This window comes from Ictalurus furcatus, chromosome 14 (genome assembly GCF_023375685.1).
Source record: "Ictalurus furcatus strain D&B chromosome 14, Billie_1.0, whole genome shotgun sequence".
NCBI classification, from domain to species: domain Eukaryota; kingdom Metazoa; phylum Chordata; class Actinopteri; order Siluriformes; family Ictaluridae; genus Ictalurus; species Ictalurus furcatus.
This window is the reverse complement of record NC_071268.1, coordinates 3,096,197-3,111,623: the sequence shown is the minus strand read 5'-3', so window position 1 is coordinate 3,111,623 and position 15,427 is coordinate 3,096,197. Positions and strand designations below refer to the sequence as shown.

At 52.2% G+C, this 15,427-nt stretch overlaps 1 protein-coding gene across 4 annotated transcripts in view; it reads right to left on the bottom strand.

The window, feature by feature from the left end:
• Positions 1 to 15,427, bottom strand: part of ptpn12 (protein tyrosine phosphatase non-receptor type 12) — a 53,550-nt gene that overhangs the window by 15,894 nt on the left and 22,229 nt on the right. For all 4 annotated transcript variants that reach the window (XM_053642312.1, XM_053642313.1, XM_053642314.1 and 1 more), the window contains exons 2-12: positions 9,677 to 9,785; positions 7,407 to 7,483; positions 6,390 to 6,485; positions 5,505 to 5,543; positions 5,155 to 5,226; positions 4,967 to 5,026; positions 4,704 to 4,846; positions 4,105 to 4,171; positions 3,927 to 4,004; positions 3,713 to 3,811; positions 1,459 to 1,544 (exon numbers count right to left, since the gene is read on the bottom strand). In XM_053642312.1, the coding sequence (XP_053498287.1) occupies positions 1,459 to 1,544; positions 3,713 to 3,811; positions 3,927 to 4,004; positions 4,105 to 4,171; positions 4,704 to 4,846; positions 4,967 to 5,026; positions 5,155 to 5,226; positions 5,505 to 5,543; positions 6,390 to 6,485; positions 7,407 to 7,483; positions 9,677 to 9,785 (926 nt within the window). The remainder of the gene's footprint in view (positions 1 to 1,458; positions 1,545 to 3,712; positions 3,812 to 3,926; positions 4,005 to 4,104; positions 4,172 to 4,703; positions 4,847 to 4,966; positions 5,027 to 5,154; positions 5,227 to 5,504; positions 5,544 to 6,389; positions 6,486 to 7,406; positions 7,484 to 9,676; positions 9,786 to 15,427) is intronic.

The window sequence follows — 15,427 nt, the reverse complement described above, 5'->3', positions numbered from 1 at the left end:
CTACACCTCTCTCTCTCTCTACACCTCTCTCTCTCTACACCTCTCTCTCTCTACACCTCTCTCTCTCTCTCTACACTCTCTCTCTCTCTCTCTACACCTCTCTCTCTCTCTCTCTCTACACCTCTCTCTCTCTACACCTCTCTCTCTCTCCCCACCCCTCTCTCTCTCTCTACACCCTCTCTCTCTCTCCCCACCCCTCTCTCTCTCTCTACACCCCTCTCTCTCTCTACACCCCTCTCTCTCTCTACACCTCTCTCTCTCTCTCTACACCTCTCTCTCTCTCTCTACACCTCTCTCTCTCTCTCTACACCTCTCTCTCTCTCTCCACCCCTCTCTCTCTCTACACCCTCTCTCTCTCTCTCTCCACCCCCTCTCTCTCTCTACACCCCTCTCTCTCTCTCTCTCTCTACACCCCCCCTCTCTCTCTCTCCCCACACCTCTCTCTCTCTCCCCACACCTCTCTCTCTCTACACCCCTCTCTCTCTCTCTCTCTACACCTCTCTCTCTCTCCCCACACCTCTCTCTCTCTCTCTCTACACCTCTCTCTCTCTCTCTACACCTCTCTCTCTCTACACCTCTCTCTCTCTACACCTCTCTCTCTCTACACCTCTCTCTCTCTCTCTACACCTCTCTCTCTCTCTCTACACCCCTCTCTCTACACCCCTCTCTCTCTCTCTACACCCCTCTCTCTCTCTCTCTCTACACCCCTCTCTCTCTCCCCACACCTCTCTCTCTCTACACCTCTCTCTCCTCTACACCTCTCTCTCTCTCTACAACCCCCCCTCTCTCTCTCTCTACACCCCTCTCTCTCTCTACACCTCTCTCTCTCTACACCTCTCTCTCTCTCTCTACACCTCTCTCTCTCTCTCTCTACACCTCTCTCTCTCCCTCGTTCTCTGCTGCAGTAGCTCATACAGAGATAAAATATTACAAAGTGTCACAGTTCATAAACCTGCTGCAAAAACTCAACCGATATTATACGCTCTGTATGAAGTATACACAATTACATACACAATCGCGCACACACAAACACACACACGCTGTATTCTAAGGTCATAGCTTGTAATTCTTGACCTCCGACTAGAGAAAAGCCTCTCAACTCAGATTTCCTGCTCTGGAATTCCGGTCGGTCTCCTCAACCCCGAGTTCAGCGAGTGGCATCAAGTCAACACGGGCCGCTCACAGCGTGGACATTAAACAAAGTACCTACAAACGAGTTACACCGTATATACACCTGCATCCGCTTTAGAAAGAACACCGTGGGAAACAGTGGCTCTCGTCACTCCGGACGAGATGACGCGAGACTCGTGAGTACCATGTTAATCTACACTCACACCACCACTAAACCACCCAAAAACCCTGCACAGAAACCACACCTCGTCTTACATCACATTCCATACTGTGGTCTACAACGATAAGTAAACCCAGAACCCCTTGAAGCATGGTAGTTCCTGTTACCTCCGAATACGCGGTGGTTTGGGTGGAGGCGTGTCCCACTGGTCCTCATCCGAATTCTGGCTGGGTTTTTCTGGACTGCCTTCATCCTGGGAACACACACACACACACACACACACACACACACACACACACACACACACACACACAGAAAACGCAATTAAGACAAGACAATGGGTCAGAATGTTGCTCACAAGCTTTCCCCCATCCCCTCCCCCATCCCCACCCCCCACCTTCTACCCTTAAAATATATAGACATATAAAATACACAGCGCCCTCCACTAATATTGGCACCCTTGGTAAATATGAGCAAAGAAGGCTGTGATATTGTAAATGTTTTCAGTACACCTGGGAGAAAATTGTTCAACCGTGACTTCCTGTTTCACAGGGGTATAAATATGAGGTGACACACAGGCCAAATTCCCTTAGTCGTTCATACCAATGGGTAAGAGCGAGGAATGTAGCTGTGATGTGCAGTAAAAGGTTGTTGAGCTTCACACAATGGGGCGTGTCTATAAGAAAATAGCACGAGCATTGAAAACGCCCATTTCCACCATCAGGGCAATAATTAAGAAGTTCCAGTCCACTGGAAATGTTATGAATCGACCTGGAATTGGACGTGTGTCTATATCGTCTCAACGCACTGTGAAGAGGACGGTTCGAGTGGATAAAACATCTCCAAGGATCACAGCTGGAGAATTGCAGAAGTTAGTTGTGTCTTGGGGTCAGAAAGTCTCCAAAACTACAATCTGAAGTCACCTACATCACCACAAGTTGTTTGGAAGGGTTTCAAGAAAAAAGCCTCTACTCTCATCCAAAAACAAACTCGAGCGTCTTCAGTGTGCAGACACTACTGGAACTTCAAATGGGATCGGGTTCTATGGTCAGATGAAACCAGAATAGAGCTTGCCACAATATATACCTCAAATAGAGAGGTAGCCATATGGAAAAGTACCTCATGCCCACGGTTAAATATGGAGGAGGATCTTTAATGTTTTGGGGCTGTTTTTCTGCCAGAGGACCTGGACATTTTGTTAGGATACATGGCATCATGGACTCTATCAAATATCAACAGATATTAAATGAAAACCTGACTGCCTCTGCCAGAAAGATTCAAATGGGCCGTGGTTGGATCTTCCAGCAGGACGATGATCCAAAACATCATCAAAATCAACACAAAAATGGTTTACTGACCACAAAATCAAGGTCCTGCCATGACCCTCCCAGTCCCCTGACCTGAACCCCATAGAAAACCTGTGGGGTGAACTGAAGAGGAGAGTCCACCAGCGTGGACCTCCAAATGTGAAGGATCTGGAGAGGTTCTGTATGGAGGAACGCTCTCAGATCCCTCGCCATGTGTTCTCCAACCTCATCAGGCGTTATAGGAGAAGACTCACAGCTGTTATCTTGACAAAGGGACGTTTTGACTAAAAGTATTGACTAAAAGGGTGCCAATAATTGTTGCCCACCTATATTTAACAAAAAATGTTGTTTTTTTATAAAAACCTGTGGTGTGTTTGCAATTGTTTGAGATCCATGAGAGCAGAGTATTTTTGTGATTTTTTTTTTTTTAAACAGAAGATCAAAAGGTTACACAACAGACAATCCTTCACAGCCTTCTTTGCTCATATTTACCGAGGGTGCCAATATTAATGGATAGGCACTGCAAGTACACTACCCCTGGCAAATAACAGTACTGCATCCTAAATACACATTGCTTTCTGAAAGTCAGTTGACTTTACTTTGTTAATTTATGCACTTATGACAGAAAATCAACAGTTACTTTAAATACACGAACATGATTCCAACTCTTTCTCTGAGATAAGTGTGTGTGTGTGTGTGTGTGTGTGTGTGAGACTCCATGGCCAGTGGCCCAAGCCATGATTACTGGACGGAGGCTGTGCGTGTGTGTGTTCTCGGTGCCAGATGTGGGTTGATTCTCAGGCTCTAAGGGCATTTTGGGAGCATTAAGTCTGCAGTTCTCTGCCTTATAAACAGGATGTCAGCCCTGGCGCCGGTCCAAGTGCTAACTGTTCCTCTTTTTACATTCGCACACACTTGAGCGTGTTAGCGTTTGTTTGTTTTTTCCTCCTCTCTTCCCTCGCTACAGTGAGCGTCATTTTATTTTTAAAAATTTGTCCCCCCCCCCCCCGAACAGGAAGAACATTAGGTATTTGAGTCATGCATGATTGCAAAGTACCAAAATGTACGCTGGACACTCTGGACACTGAATGAATAGTGGAGTGTCGACGCTCACCATGCCATCTGTCAGCTCTGAATTCGTAGGACTCTCCAGCAGCAACAGCTGCTTCTCGAAAAGTTGAGCGATAGCTCTATGGACCAACTCGTACTGCTCCTGTGAGAGAGAGAGAGAGAGAGAGAGAGAGAGAGAGAATGATAAACGAGCACACGATTCATTTGTTTGGAAATACACCTGTACGTGCTTATATTTCTACAAGGCGTTAACTCACCTTCGTCTGAACGGCCGAGTGCCTCTGCGTCCGCATCTCCTGAATCAGTTGGAAGACGTTAAAATCCTCAGGAATTCTCTAGAAGAAAGCAGTTTGAGACGACGCGTGAGTGTAATGACCTGAAAAGGCAAACACACTGATACGGTAGCTGCAAACACGGACAGGCTAACGAGGTTACCCCAGTTTTCAGCAGGTTCCATGTATAGTCAATGGCACAAATAGCACCTGTTCTCCCACATCCAGCACTGCAAATACAAGAGGGGGGAGGGGAGGGGGGGGGGGTGTTAGAGGGGGAGGAGAGAAAAAGGAAATCCAGATCAGATTTGAGAAATGAAGCGTGTTTGACTCAGCCTCAGGACTCGAATTCGATCTCTTTCATACACTTCGTAGCAAATGAGTACGGGCTTTCCCGCAACCAGCGTCTCGTACCCGGGACAGGCGTTTAAACGGTGTGCGCCTCCGGTCTGAGCCCTGAGACAACCCATGCGGCTTCAAATGGGCCGATAACAACTTGCCTAAAGGTATTTCCTGACTGCAATTAATTATAGCCTCAGATCAAAGGTATTGAAAAGGGCCAAGAATGCAGTTTAGAGCCCCTATTCTGTCTCTCTCACACACACACACACACACACACACACACACTCCTACGTAAGCCTTGTGAGTCGGACATGATGTCACCCTTCAGCTATGCCAAATCAACGGCACCCCATAGACACTCACGGAACAGACACGTTGGACGTCCAAAATACATGAAAAACAGTATGAAAGCAAGTAAACCTGCAGTGTACGCAGACAGGAACCTCATCGTGCTCCTGGTACTCCCTCATCAGCGCGATCATGTCCAATATCGAGTCGAACGATGAGGGAACATCGTGGTCTGGCCAGTTGATGTAATGGAATTGGGTTATTCTACGAGAATCCTAAAGAACGAAAGGACGGTCAGTAAGGAGACGGACCAGATGATGGACACACACACACACATGTAAAATAAACGTAACGGGAAACCGATCTCAGCGGACCGGATGGCGGAAGATACTCACGTTGTCAAACTCCACCGTTAAGCTGCGAATGTAATAGTCGGTTCGAGCTTGTTCCGATTCCTATCGGAGTCGGCGAAAGAAAGAAAGACAGAAATAAACCACGATTTCGTCTCGTCCTTAACGGACTCGAGTCAAAGGAGACGAATGTGGAGCATGCTGGGAAATGTATGCAGGAAGCCGCAACTCACACAGGAGATCCTGAAAGGGCCAAAGGACATGGGCTCGTCTCCAAACTGGGGATAGTACCGCTCACATTTTTTCTGCAGGCAGGAAACAGATGGCTTTCATTAAAAATAAACCCCACTTAATATGATGCCCACTACCTAAACCGCACCGTAGAAAAGCCTGACCGGTGCTCGTCCGACCCAAACTCAACCACATTAAAGCGTTATACAGGTGCAGAGCGCTTGGAGAGAGAATCCTGTTTGTAATAAAAACATATTCAAAAGTATTCATCACTTTCTTACAAAACAGTTACAAAGAACACTCCGGTACACAAACGCACCCAAGTGTGTTAAAAGAGCATGATCACTCTTACCCGGCCCATCTCAAACTCCCGACACGCCATGACAACGACCTGCAGAACAAAGTGGAGTACATTCAGACCTTTTACATTTAAACAGCACCATACACGCTGAGAATTACACCAGAAAGCGTTCAGAGCCCGTCCCGCTGTTCACGCTGTGTTTTTTTTTTGGGCTGGGGGGGGATTAATACACGCAATAACTCATACAGACGAAGCAAATCATTTTTACAAATCAAACAGAAAGCTCTCATTTAAGTAAGTATTCAGATTCTTCACTCAGCACTTAGTAAGAGCATCTTCAGTGTAAAGTACCGCTTCGAGTCCTCCTGCGTCAGTCTCGAAAAACTTTAAAGTTCCTTGACCGATTAACCCGTTTAAAAAGAAATCTTTAATGCAAATCAAGTGTGCACAAAGCAAAGGGGTCTGAACGCTTCCCGAGCCCGCGGCACACTCGATCGCGGATCTGCGAACGCTCCTCGCCGACAGCGTGCGGGAACAACATGATTCCTGCGCTATCCTGTGTAACGCTGACGAGAGGACAAGAACGAACTTGTCTCTCAGACGTTCCAGAACATTCAACACGACGATAAACAGTTCAGAAGCGCAACGTGTCCGTCATTTCTTAAGGAAGGACTGTAATCTCTGGCGGATCGCCGTGCTGTGGGAGAAGTCACAGCCAGCGGGAAAACCAGCCGCTCGGGTGAGGCGACGTGCATCGCGGTGGATTATTTTCCTATGACAGCACAAATTCTAATTAAGCCAAGGCACCAGACAGTCATACCGGCACACGCAAACGGACACGCGTTCCGCGGTTATGCGAGAAAGCCGCGAAAGCGATCTCTGACTGCTGCGTGTTCACTCCGCAAACCAAACCAAAACAAAACTGGAGCTACTCACTGCGACGTGGTACTCCCAGATCATCCTCCAGAAGTCGAGGACAGTGTTGGGTAACGGACCCTGCGTGGCAATGTAGGCCTCAGGCCCGTCCACTCCCTGCACAAACCACAGGATGAAATCAGACATTAAAACATTTCACACACACACACACACACACACGGGCATTCTTTTATAGACAGTAGTAGTTCTCGCTCCTATTTGGTGATCTCATGATTCGTGGAATCTGTTTGTTTGATGTAAAACGGCTTTTCCCCGTCACACACAAGCATCGGCGTTGCAAGCGAAAGGAAAAGCCGATATCAAGCGTCTTACTCGGGGGATGGACCGCCGCGAGCCCGCGGCACAGATCCTACGCCGCTCTGGAAACGTACTGGGGGATACACACCTTCAGATCCCAGTCGGTTTGCGACCATTTTTAAAAATGAATATATCATATACCTCGAGCGTGCGGCGCTAGCACCGAGGCAGCGACTTTAGACCACGGGAAACGGCGCCGCTGCTTCGACTCGAAAGAGAAAACGAGCGCCGGACAACCAACCAACTGCATAAAAGATTTTAATCCTGAGCGGCTAGCGAATGTACGACGCCGTGTGACTGATTCAACGTTCGAGTTTTGGTTTAAAAACACGACCGCTTGCTGATTCGCCGTCACGAGGTGTGTGGAACATGAGCTCACCTTGTACTTTAGCTTAGAACAAATTTGGTTATACAAACCCGTCCTAAATACCCAAGTACCTCTCAAGTACCTCTCAAGTACCTCTCAAGTACCTCTCAAGTACCTCTCCTCGTCTAGTCATGGTTTCTACAGGCATACATTTGATTTATTTATTTATTTAAAAAAAGATGTCGACTCTGTTTATTATTGCGCTTCTTCAAATCAGCGTGCAATGAAGCTCGAGATGGAGATAAAATATTTACACTGTAGTGTGTGAGTGTGTGTGCGTGAGTGTGTGTGTGTGTGTGTGTGTGTGCCTGTTTCGCTCAACAAACATGAGCAACAGTTCTCACTCCTTTTACCTTAATGAAGTTTGCGTTGATGTAATCCGTGTCCTGATTGGATGTTTTTAATGTCACTTTCACTCGACTGTGGTCGACTAAAGGGGGAGAAAGTCACAGTGAGACAACGGCACAGCTGGTACACACATCAACAACTCACCTCACCGAGTCGCGCTGCGCACGGAGCCGCAGGACTCTGCTGAACCGCCTCAGACAGGGGGGTTCGAGTCGTTTGTGAAACACTGTCGGACAAGCATGCGTGCTCCTGCTCGCTCTTGAATGATCGTTCTCCATCGTGAATGAGAGAGTGTTCTTCACGCGCTGGGTTCGAGCACTGCAAATGCTGCTGAAAGGACTCCGTGCTGACTCGCAGCAGCGCTGTACTGCAAGTGCGTCCGGCTTTAGAACGGATTTATTTATTATTTATTTATTTTTTAAAATAAAAGATGTTGTTGTTTTGAAACATAGTGATCTCGATTACGTTAGACGGAAGATAGAACGCTTTCCAGAACGTTCCGGTCCTGTTTTGATTTCTAGCGCATAGCAGTAGGGCTAACTATTAAAATAAAATAAAATAAAAAAGTAGAGAACAATTTATCCGGTGTTGCTCGGAGTTTGAGGAATGAAAAGATATGAGACAACAGATCCCAGAACCGAGAATTCCAGCTTTCATTTCCTCATATTTAGATCTAGACGTGTTAAACAAGCCGTTCCAAAGGCCGTGACGCTAGCTCCACCGTGCTCGACCGATGAGCTCGTACGTTTCGGATCACGAACCCAACACCCAGCGCTTGTGCCGTGGCGCCGATAGACTTTCCCCTCGCTCGCTCAGCTTCAAAATGCCTTGCTTTGTTTTTTTTTTCCCCCTCCTATAGACAGCTCTCTGGTCTTCATGTCGGTTTATCCTTTTTAACAACGAATGCAGCGTTCACAGGTGAAACCCAGGGCTCAAACCAAGAGCAGACATTCCGAGCGATTCATTCTTTAGACGAGCCGGTCGCGTGTTCCAATATTATCGATCGCGTGAAGAAAAATGGGTGCGTTTCAAACATAAAAAGGTGCCACGTTCCACGTTCTTGAAAACCTCGTAGATGGAAAGATCGGGAAATGAAATCTGAAATCATTCATCTTTTGATCTCAAACCCAAACGTCTTCAGTCTACAGCAAAAAACAAAAACAAACAAGAACCGGCCTTGCTGTTCCAATACTTTCAGAGCGGACCGCGTTCCCGGTGTCGTACAGTATGGTACAGAGCACACTGATTAAATCTTTGCAGATTTAGACAGAAGAATCCGCACCCGGATTTAACAAGCCGTACACCGGCGGCCGGCGGTGTCGGGAACCGTAAGCTGCCCCACGCGAACAGTCTGTGTGCCAGCGAGAGCATAATCCCCCCTGTTCGTTTATATAAGCCATTTATTCCGTCCGGTGTCGTCGAGCCTGACTAAAACCTAACGTCTCTAATGAGGTAGCGTCCTCTAGAGACGTTCCAGCTATCCGTGTGTTCCCGGTTCGGAAAAGACCGTCCGTCATCTGTGCACGCCGATTAATCGGCCTAGTAAAGCGTATCGATATGATCTAGACGTGCGTGACGCAGCAGGGTTCAGAATCGCAGCGCTCACAATACCGAGGTGCGTCGCTTACGGAAGGATTTCGGACGGTTTTCGAAAGCGACCTGCGACCGTATTTGGTTTCCTAGTCGCGGACGCGGAAACCGTGACACGATGCGGATCGCGCGTCTGCGTCTGCGTTTACGTGAACGGAGTTTGCCGAATTCCAAATGGAAGCGCGGAGTATTTCCGACGTCTTGCGCGTTACGATCCGGTCATATCGAAATAACGATGGCGGTTACCCCGTTCGCCATTTGGCTTCCTCGGGGTCGTGTACGGGGGCCTGAAGCGCGCTACATTTCAAACACAGCGCCGTGTACTTTTACAGGATGTTCAACCTTCCAGTCTGCCAGGCGTCTACGAATTAAACGCTAAGACCGCCTGGAGAGGTCACGTGCTTGTCCCGGGGATCCGGATCAGTTCTGTTCGGTACGGTCTCACCCCTCAGTGGCTGCAGGATCGTAGTTGCATCATCATCATCTTTCCCAGGTGAAAACAGCTCGCGCACATTAACTGGACAGGAGGAAGCGGACCCTAGCTCAACAGCAGCCGGTCCGGCTCACGTCTCGGGTCGCACTCGCACGGGAGACACCGACTTCAGTGACAGCATCATGAACGTGATTCACTCGGGCAATAAACAGTACAGCTATTAAACTGCACAACACGCGGTGCATTACTTACACGGCAGGATGTCTTTATACCGGTTCTTTTTCACGTTTTCTTCTCTCTCGCCGACGTTAGTGGGATAGATTTTTTCCGTCTTGTATTTGGTCGATAATCTGCGTAATCTCTGTGGGCAGGGAAAGAGAAAGAACAAAGAGGGGACAAAAGCAAATGTTAACAGACTGATGCTTACAGCACACACACACACACACACACACACACACACACTATGTACTTAACGCATATGTAATGCTACTCGAAATCCAAATGATATTAAAATGAACGTCGTGTGATGTCAACACAGCGGGATTCTGAGACCAGGCCCTCTTCGGGGATGCCCTCAAGTGCGAAATGATGTCACGCACGTGCTGCTGCAGGGTCTACCGTGAGAACTTCCCACAACTGGACCGTGGTGTCACTCTCCGTCTTCCGTTTTACTCGTCCTGACCTTTCTCCATGCTTCCTCTCGGCCTCTGAGAAAACGGCGTGGGCGTCTGGGTCACGAGGGTTTGTGTGAACGCTCTGCCCGCTAGTTTTGAGGGGAGCGCACGCCTCGGCCTGAACGAGCGGATGACGCGAAGCTAGAGAAACGATAGAGAATCGAAGTGTATATCCAACCATCTATACATCTATAGATAATATTATACCTCAAACCAGAAGCTTTAATTCCTCCCACAAGGTCGCCAGTCCACTCGGCAGCTGAAAGAACTGTGCTAATCGCCGCTTAGCTGTGATTATTCCGGGCCGGTCTGACGCGGACACAGAGGGCGCTCAGGGTGAACGCGCTGGGAAACGGCACACTCTCAGGACTACAGTAATGCTGTTACAGCTATTCTGGGCTCACACAAATCAAATTTTCATCAGTGGCTCTGCAGCCGTCCTCCAGCACATCCACACACACTGCTGAGAAAATACGACACGAAATAAATAGAGTTTAAAACGTACAGTGAGCCTTCCAAACACGTAGACGCCTCGGGAATACGTCTAAAAACCGAAAGACGCACCACGACCCCAATGGCTCCGGGTCGCTGATCAGAAGCTCAGGAGCTGCTGGTCAATAAGACCGTTAGCGGTACTTTGTGATCGCAAAATGAAGGAAACGCCGTTTTGACATCACGACATGCGTCACGTGCGTCGTGATGATGTCAGAACGACGCGTCTCACAAGATAGCAGGAATCCTGACAGCTCCAAGTGCACGTCATCAACGGCAGCTTTAATGCAGAGAGACGATCCGTAAAGAAAACCCCGTCTCTGAGCACGTGTGAAAGGCTTTCTAAACGCTCCTCAGACATTAACCAGACACTTTCTCAAGCGTGCGCACGGCTGAGCGGGAATCTGCTGTGATTGGCTGGAGAAACGTGGGCGTGTAGCAGAAGTCATCTCGCTGTACATCTGGCACGAGCAGATCCGGTGGAGGGGGGACACGAGTCGACGTGACAAACGTTTCAGAAATCCACAAACGCACGCAGGCCTTTCCACAAACGCCACGTGATGCACACGGACACGAGCGACAGTCAAAAGCAGCGCTCCCACAAATTAACACTTCAAATGGGCTTCGTTTATTCACGTGAACACGTCACTGCAGGCAAAAAGACTCACGTCTGTGTGTCATGTGCCCACTCTCTCTCCCCCACTCTCTCTCCCCCTCTCCCTCTCTCTCCCCCTCTCTCCCGCTCTCTCTCCCCCACTCTCTCTCCCCCACTCTCTCTCCCCCTCTCCCTCTCTCTCCCCCTCTCACCCGCTCTCTCTCCCCCTCTCCCTCTCTCCGCCACTCTCTCTCCCCCACTCTCTCTCCCCCTCTCTCCCGCTCTCTCTCCCCCACTCTCTCTCCCCCTCTCCCTCTCTCTCCCCCTCTCACCCGCTCTCTCTCCCCCTCTCCCTCTCTCCGCCACTCTCTCTCCCCCTCTCCCTCTCTTCCCCACTCTCTCCCCCTCTCCGCCACTCTCTCTCCCCCTCTCCCTCTCTTCCCCACTCTCTCCCCCTCTCCCTCTCTCCGCCACTCTCTCTCCCCCTCTCCCTCTCTTCCCCACTCTCTCCCCCTCTCCCTCTCTCCGCCACTCTCTCTCCCCCTCTCCCTCTCTCTCCCCCCTCTCTCCCGCTCTCTCTCCCCCACTCTCTCTCCCCCACTCTCTCTCCCCCTCTCCCTCTCTCTCCCCCTCTCTCCCGCTCTCTCTCCCCCTCTCCCTCTCTCCGCCACTCTCTCTCTTCCCCTCTCCCTCTCTCTCCCCCTCTCACCCGCTCTCTCTCCCCCTCTCCCTCTCTCCGCCACTCTCTCTCCCCCCTCTCTCCCCCACTCTCTCTCCCCCTCTCACCGCCACTCTCTCTCCCCCTCTCCCTCTCTCTCCCGCTCTCTCTCCCCCTCTCCCTCTCTCCGCCACTCTCTCTCTTCCCCTCTCCCTCTCTCTCCCCCTCTCACCCGCTCTCTCTCCCCCTCTCCCTCTCTCCGCCACTCTCTCTCCCCCCTCCTCTCCCCCACTCTCTCTCCCCCTCTCACCGCCACTCTCTCTCCCCCCTCTCCCTCTCTCTCCCCCCTCTCACCCGCTCTCTCTCCCCCTCTCCCTCTCTCCGCCACTCTCTCCCCCTCTCCCTCTCTTCCCCACTCTCTCCCCCTCTCCCTCTCTCCGCCACTCTCTCTCCCCCTCTCTCCGCCACTCTCTCCCCCTCTCCCTCTCTTCCCCACTCTCTCTCCCCCTCTCCGCCACTCTCTCTCCCCCTCTCCGCCACTCTCTCTCCCCCTCTTCCCCACTCTCTCTCCCCCTCTCCCTCCTCTCCGCCACTCTCTCTCCCCCTCTCCCTCTCTTCCCCACTCTCTCTCCCCCTCTCCCTCTCTCCGCCACTCTCCCTCTCTCCGTCTCTCTCCCCCCTCTCTCTCTCTCTCTCCCCCACTCTCTCTCTCCATCTCTCTCTTCCCCTCTCCCACTCTCTCCCCACTCTCTCTCCCCCACTCTCTCTCTCCATCTCTCTCTTCCCCTCTCCCTCTCTCCCCCACTCTCTCTCCCCCACTCTCTCTCCCTCTCACCCCCTCTTCCCCTCTCCCTCTCTCCCCCACTCTCTCTCCATCTCTCTCTTCGCCTCTCTCGCTCTCTCTCCCCCTCTCTCTCTCTGTCTCTCTCCCCCTCTCCCTCTCTCTGCCACTCTCTCTCTCCATCTCTCTCTCCCCCACTGTCTCTCTCCCTCTCCCTCTCTCTCCGCCACTCTCTCTCCCCATCTCTCTCTCCCCCACTCTCTCTCTCCCTCTCACCGCTCTCTCCCCCTCCCTCTCCCCGCTCTCTCCCCCTCTCCCGCTCTCTCTCTCTCCCCCACTCTCTCTCTCCCTCTCACCCTCTCACTCTCTCTCTCCCTCCCCTCTCACCCTCTCTCTCTCCCCCACTCTCTCTCTCCCTCTCACCCTCTCTCCCCCCACTCTCTCTCCCCCACTCTCACTCTCTCCGTCTCTTTCCCCCTCTCTCCCCCCACTCTCTCTCTCCCTCTCACCCTCACTCTCTCTCTCCCTCTCACCCTCACTCTCTCTCTCTCTCCCCCCTCACCCTCACTCTCTCTCTCTCTCCCCCACTCTCTCTCTCCCTCTCACCCTCACTCTCTCTCTCTCTCTCTCCCCCCACTCTCTCTCTCCCCCACTCCCTCTCACTCTCTCTCCCCCCCACTCTCTCTCTCTACCCCTCTCTCCCACTCTCACTCTCTCCGTCTCTCCCCCCCTCTCTCTCTCTCCCCCCCTCTCTCTCTCTCTCCCCCCCCTCTCTCTCTCTCCCACTCTCACTCTCTCCCCCCCTCTCTCTCTCCCACTCTCACTCTCTCTCTCTCTCCCCCACTCTCTCTCTCTCCCACTCTCACTCTCTCTCTCTCTCCCCCTCTCTCTCTCTCCCACTCTCTCTCTCTCCCACTCTCACTCTCTCCGTCTCCCCCCCCTCTCTCTCTCCCACTCTCACTCTCTCTCCCCCTCTCACTCTCTCCGTCTCTCTCCCCCTCTCCCTTCATCTCTCCCTCCCTCCCATCATCTCTCCCTCTCCCTCCGTCCCTCTCCCTCCATCTCTCTCCCTCTCCCTCGTCTCTCTCTCTCTCCCTTCATCTCTCTCTCTCTCCCTCCCCCTCTCTCCCCCTCTCTCTCAGTCTCTCCCCCTCTCTCTCTCCGTCTCTCTCTCTCCCACTCTCACTCTCTCTCTCTCCCCCTCTCTCTCCCCCTCATCCCACTCTCACTCTCTCCGTCTCTCTCCCCCTCTCTCTCAGTCTCTCCCCCTCTCTCTCTCTCCGTCTCTCTCCCTCCCTCCCTTCATCTCTCCCTCTCCCTCCGTCTCTCTCCCTCCCCCCCCCTCTCCCTCTCTCTCTCCACTCTCACTCTCTCCGTCTCCCCCCCCCCCTCTCTCTCCCACTCTCACTCTCTCTCCCCCTCTCACTCTCTCCGTCTCTCTCCCCCTCTCCCTTCATCTCTCCCTCCCTCCCATCATCTCTCCCTCTCCCTCCGTCTCTCTCTCTCTCTCCCTTCATCTCTCTCTCTCTCCCTCCCCCCTCTCTCTCCCTCCGTCTCTCTCCCCCTCTCTCTCAGTCTCTCCCCCTCTCTCTCTCCGTCTCTCTCTCTCCCCACTCTCACTCTCTCTCTCTCCCCCTCTCTCTCCCCCTCTCCCACTCTCACTCTCTCCGTCTCTCTCCCTCTCTCTCTCTCCGTCTCTCTCCCTCCCTCCCTTCATCTCTCCCTCTCCCTCCGTCTCTCTCCCTCCCCCTCTCTCTCCCTCCGTCTCTCTCTCTCTCCCTCCCTCTCAGTCTCTCTCCCTCCGTCTCTCTCCCTCCGTCTCCCTCTCCCTCCCCCTCTCCCTCCGTCTCTCTCTCTTTCCCTTCATCTCTCTCTCTCCCTTCATCTCTCCCTCTCTCTCTCCCTCTCTTTCCCTTCATCTCTCCCCCTCCCTCCGTCTCTCTCTCCCTCTCTCTCTCCCTCCCTCCGTCTCTCCCCCTTCATCTCTCCCTCTCTCTCTCCCTCCCTTCATCTCTCCCTCTCTCCCTCTCTTCATCTCTCCCTCTGTCTCTCTCCCTCTCTCCCCCTCCCTCCGTCTCTCTCTCTTTCCCTTCATCTCTCTCTCTCCCTCCATCTCTCTCCCTCTCCCTCCATCTCTCTCCCTCTCCCTCCCTCCCTTCATCTCTCCCTCTCCCTCCGTCTCTCTCCCCCTCTCTCTCCCTCCCTCCCTCCGTCTCTCTCCCCCTCTCTCTCCCTCCCTCCCTCCCTCCCTCCCTCTCCCTCCGTCTCTCCCTCTCTCTCTCTCTCCGTCTCTCTCCCTCCCTCCCTTCATCTCTCCCTCTCCCTCCGTCTCTCTCCCTCCCCCTCTCTCTCCCCTCCGTCTCTCTCTCTCTCTCCCTCCCTCTCAGTCTCTCTCCCTCCGTCTCTCTCTCTCTCTCCCTCCGTCTCCCTCCCCCTCTCCCTCCCCCCCCTCCCTCCGTCTCTCTCTCTTTCCCTTCATCTCTCTCTCTCCCTTCATCTCTCCCTCTCTCTCTCCCTCTCTTTCCCTTCATCTCTCCCCCTCCCTCCGTCTCTCTCTCCCTCTCTCTCTCCCTCCCTCCGTCTCTCCCCCTTCATCTCTCCCTCTCTCTCTCCCTCCCTTCATCTCTCCCTCTCTCCCTCTCTTCATCTCTCCCTCTGTCTCTCTCCCTCTCTCCCCCTCCCTCCGTCTCTCTCTCTTTCCCTTCATCTCTCTCTCTCCCTCCATCTCTCTCCCTCTCCCTCCATCTCTCTCCCTCTCCCTCCCTCCCTTCATCTCTCCCTCTCCCTCCGTCTCTCTCCCCCT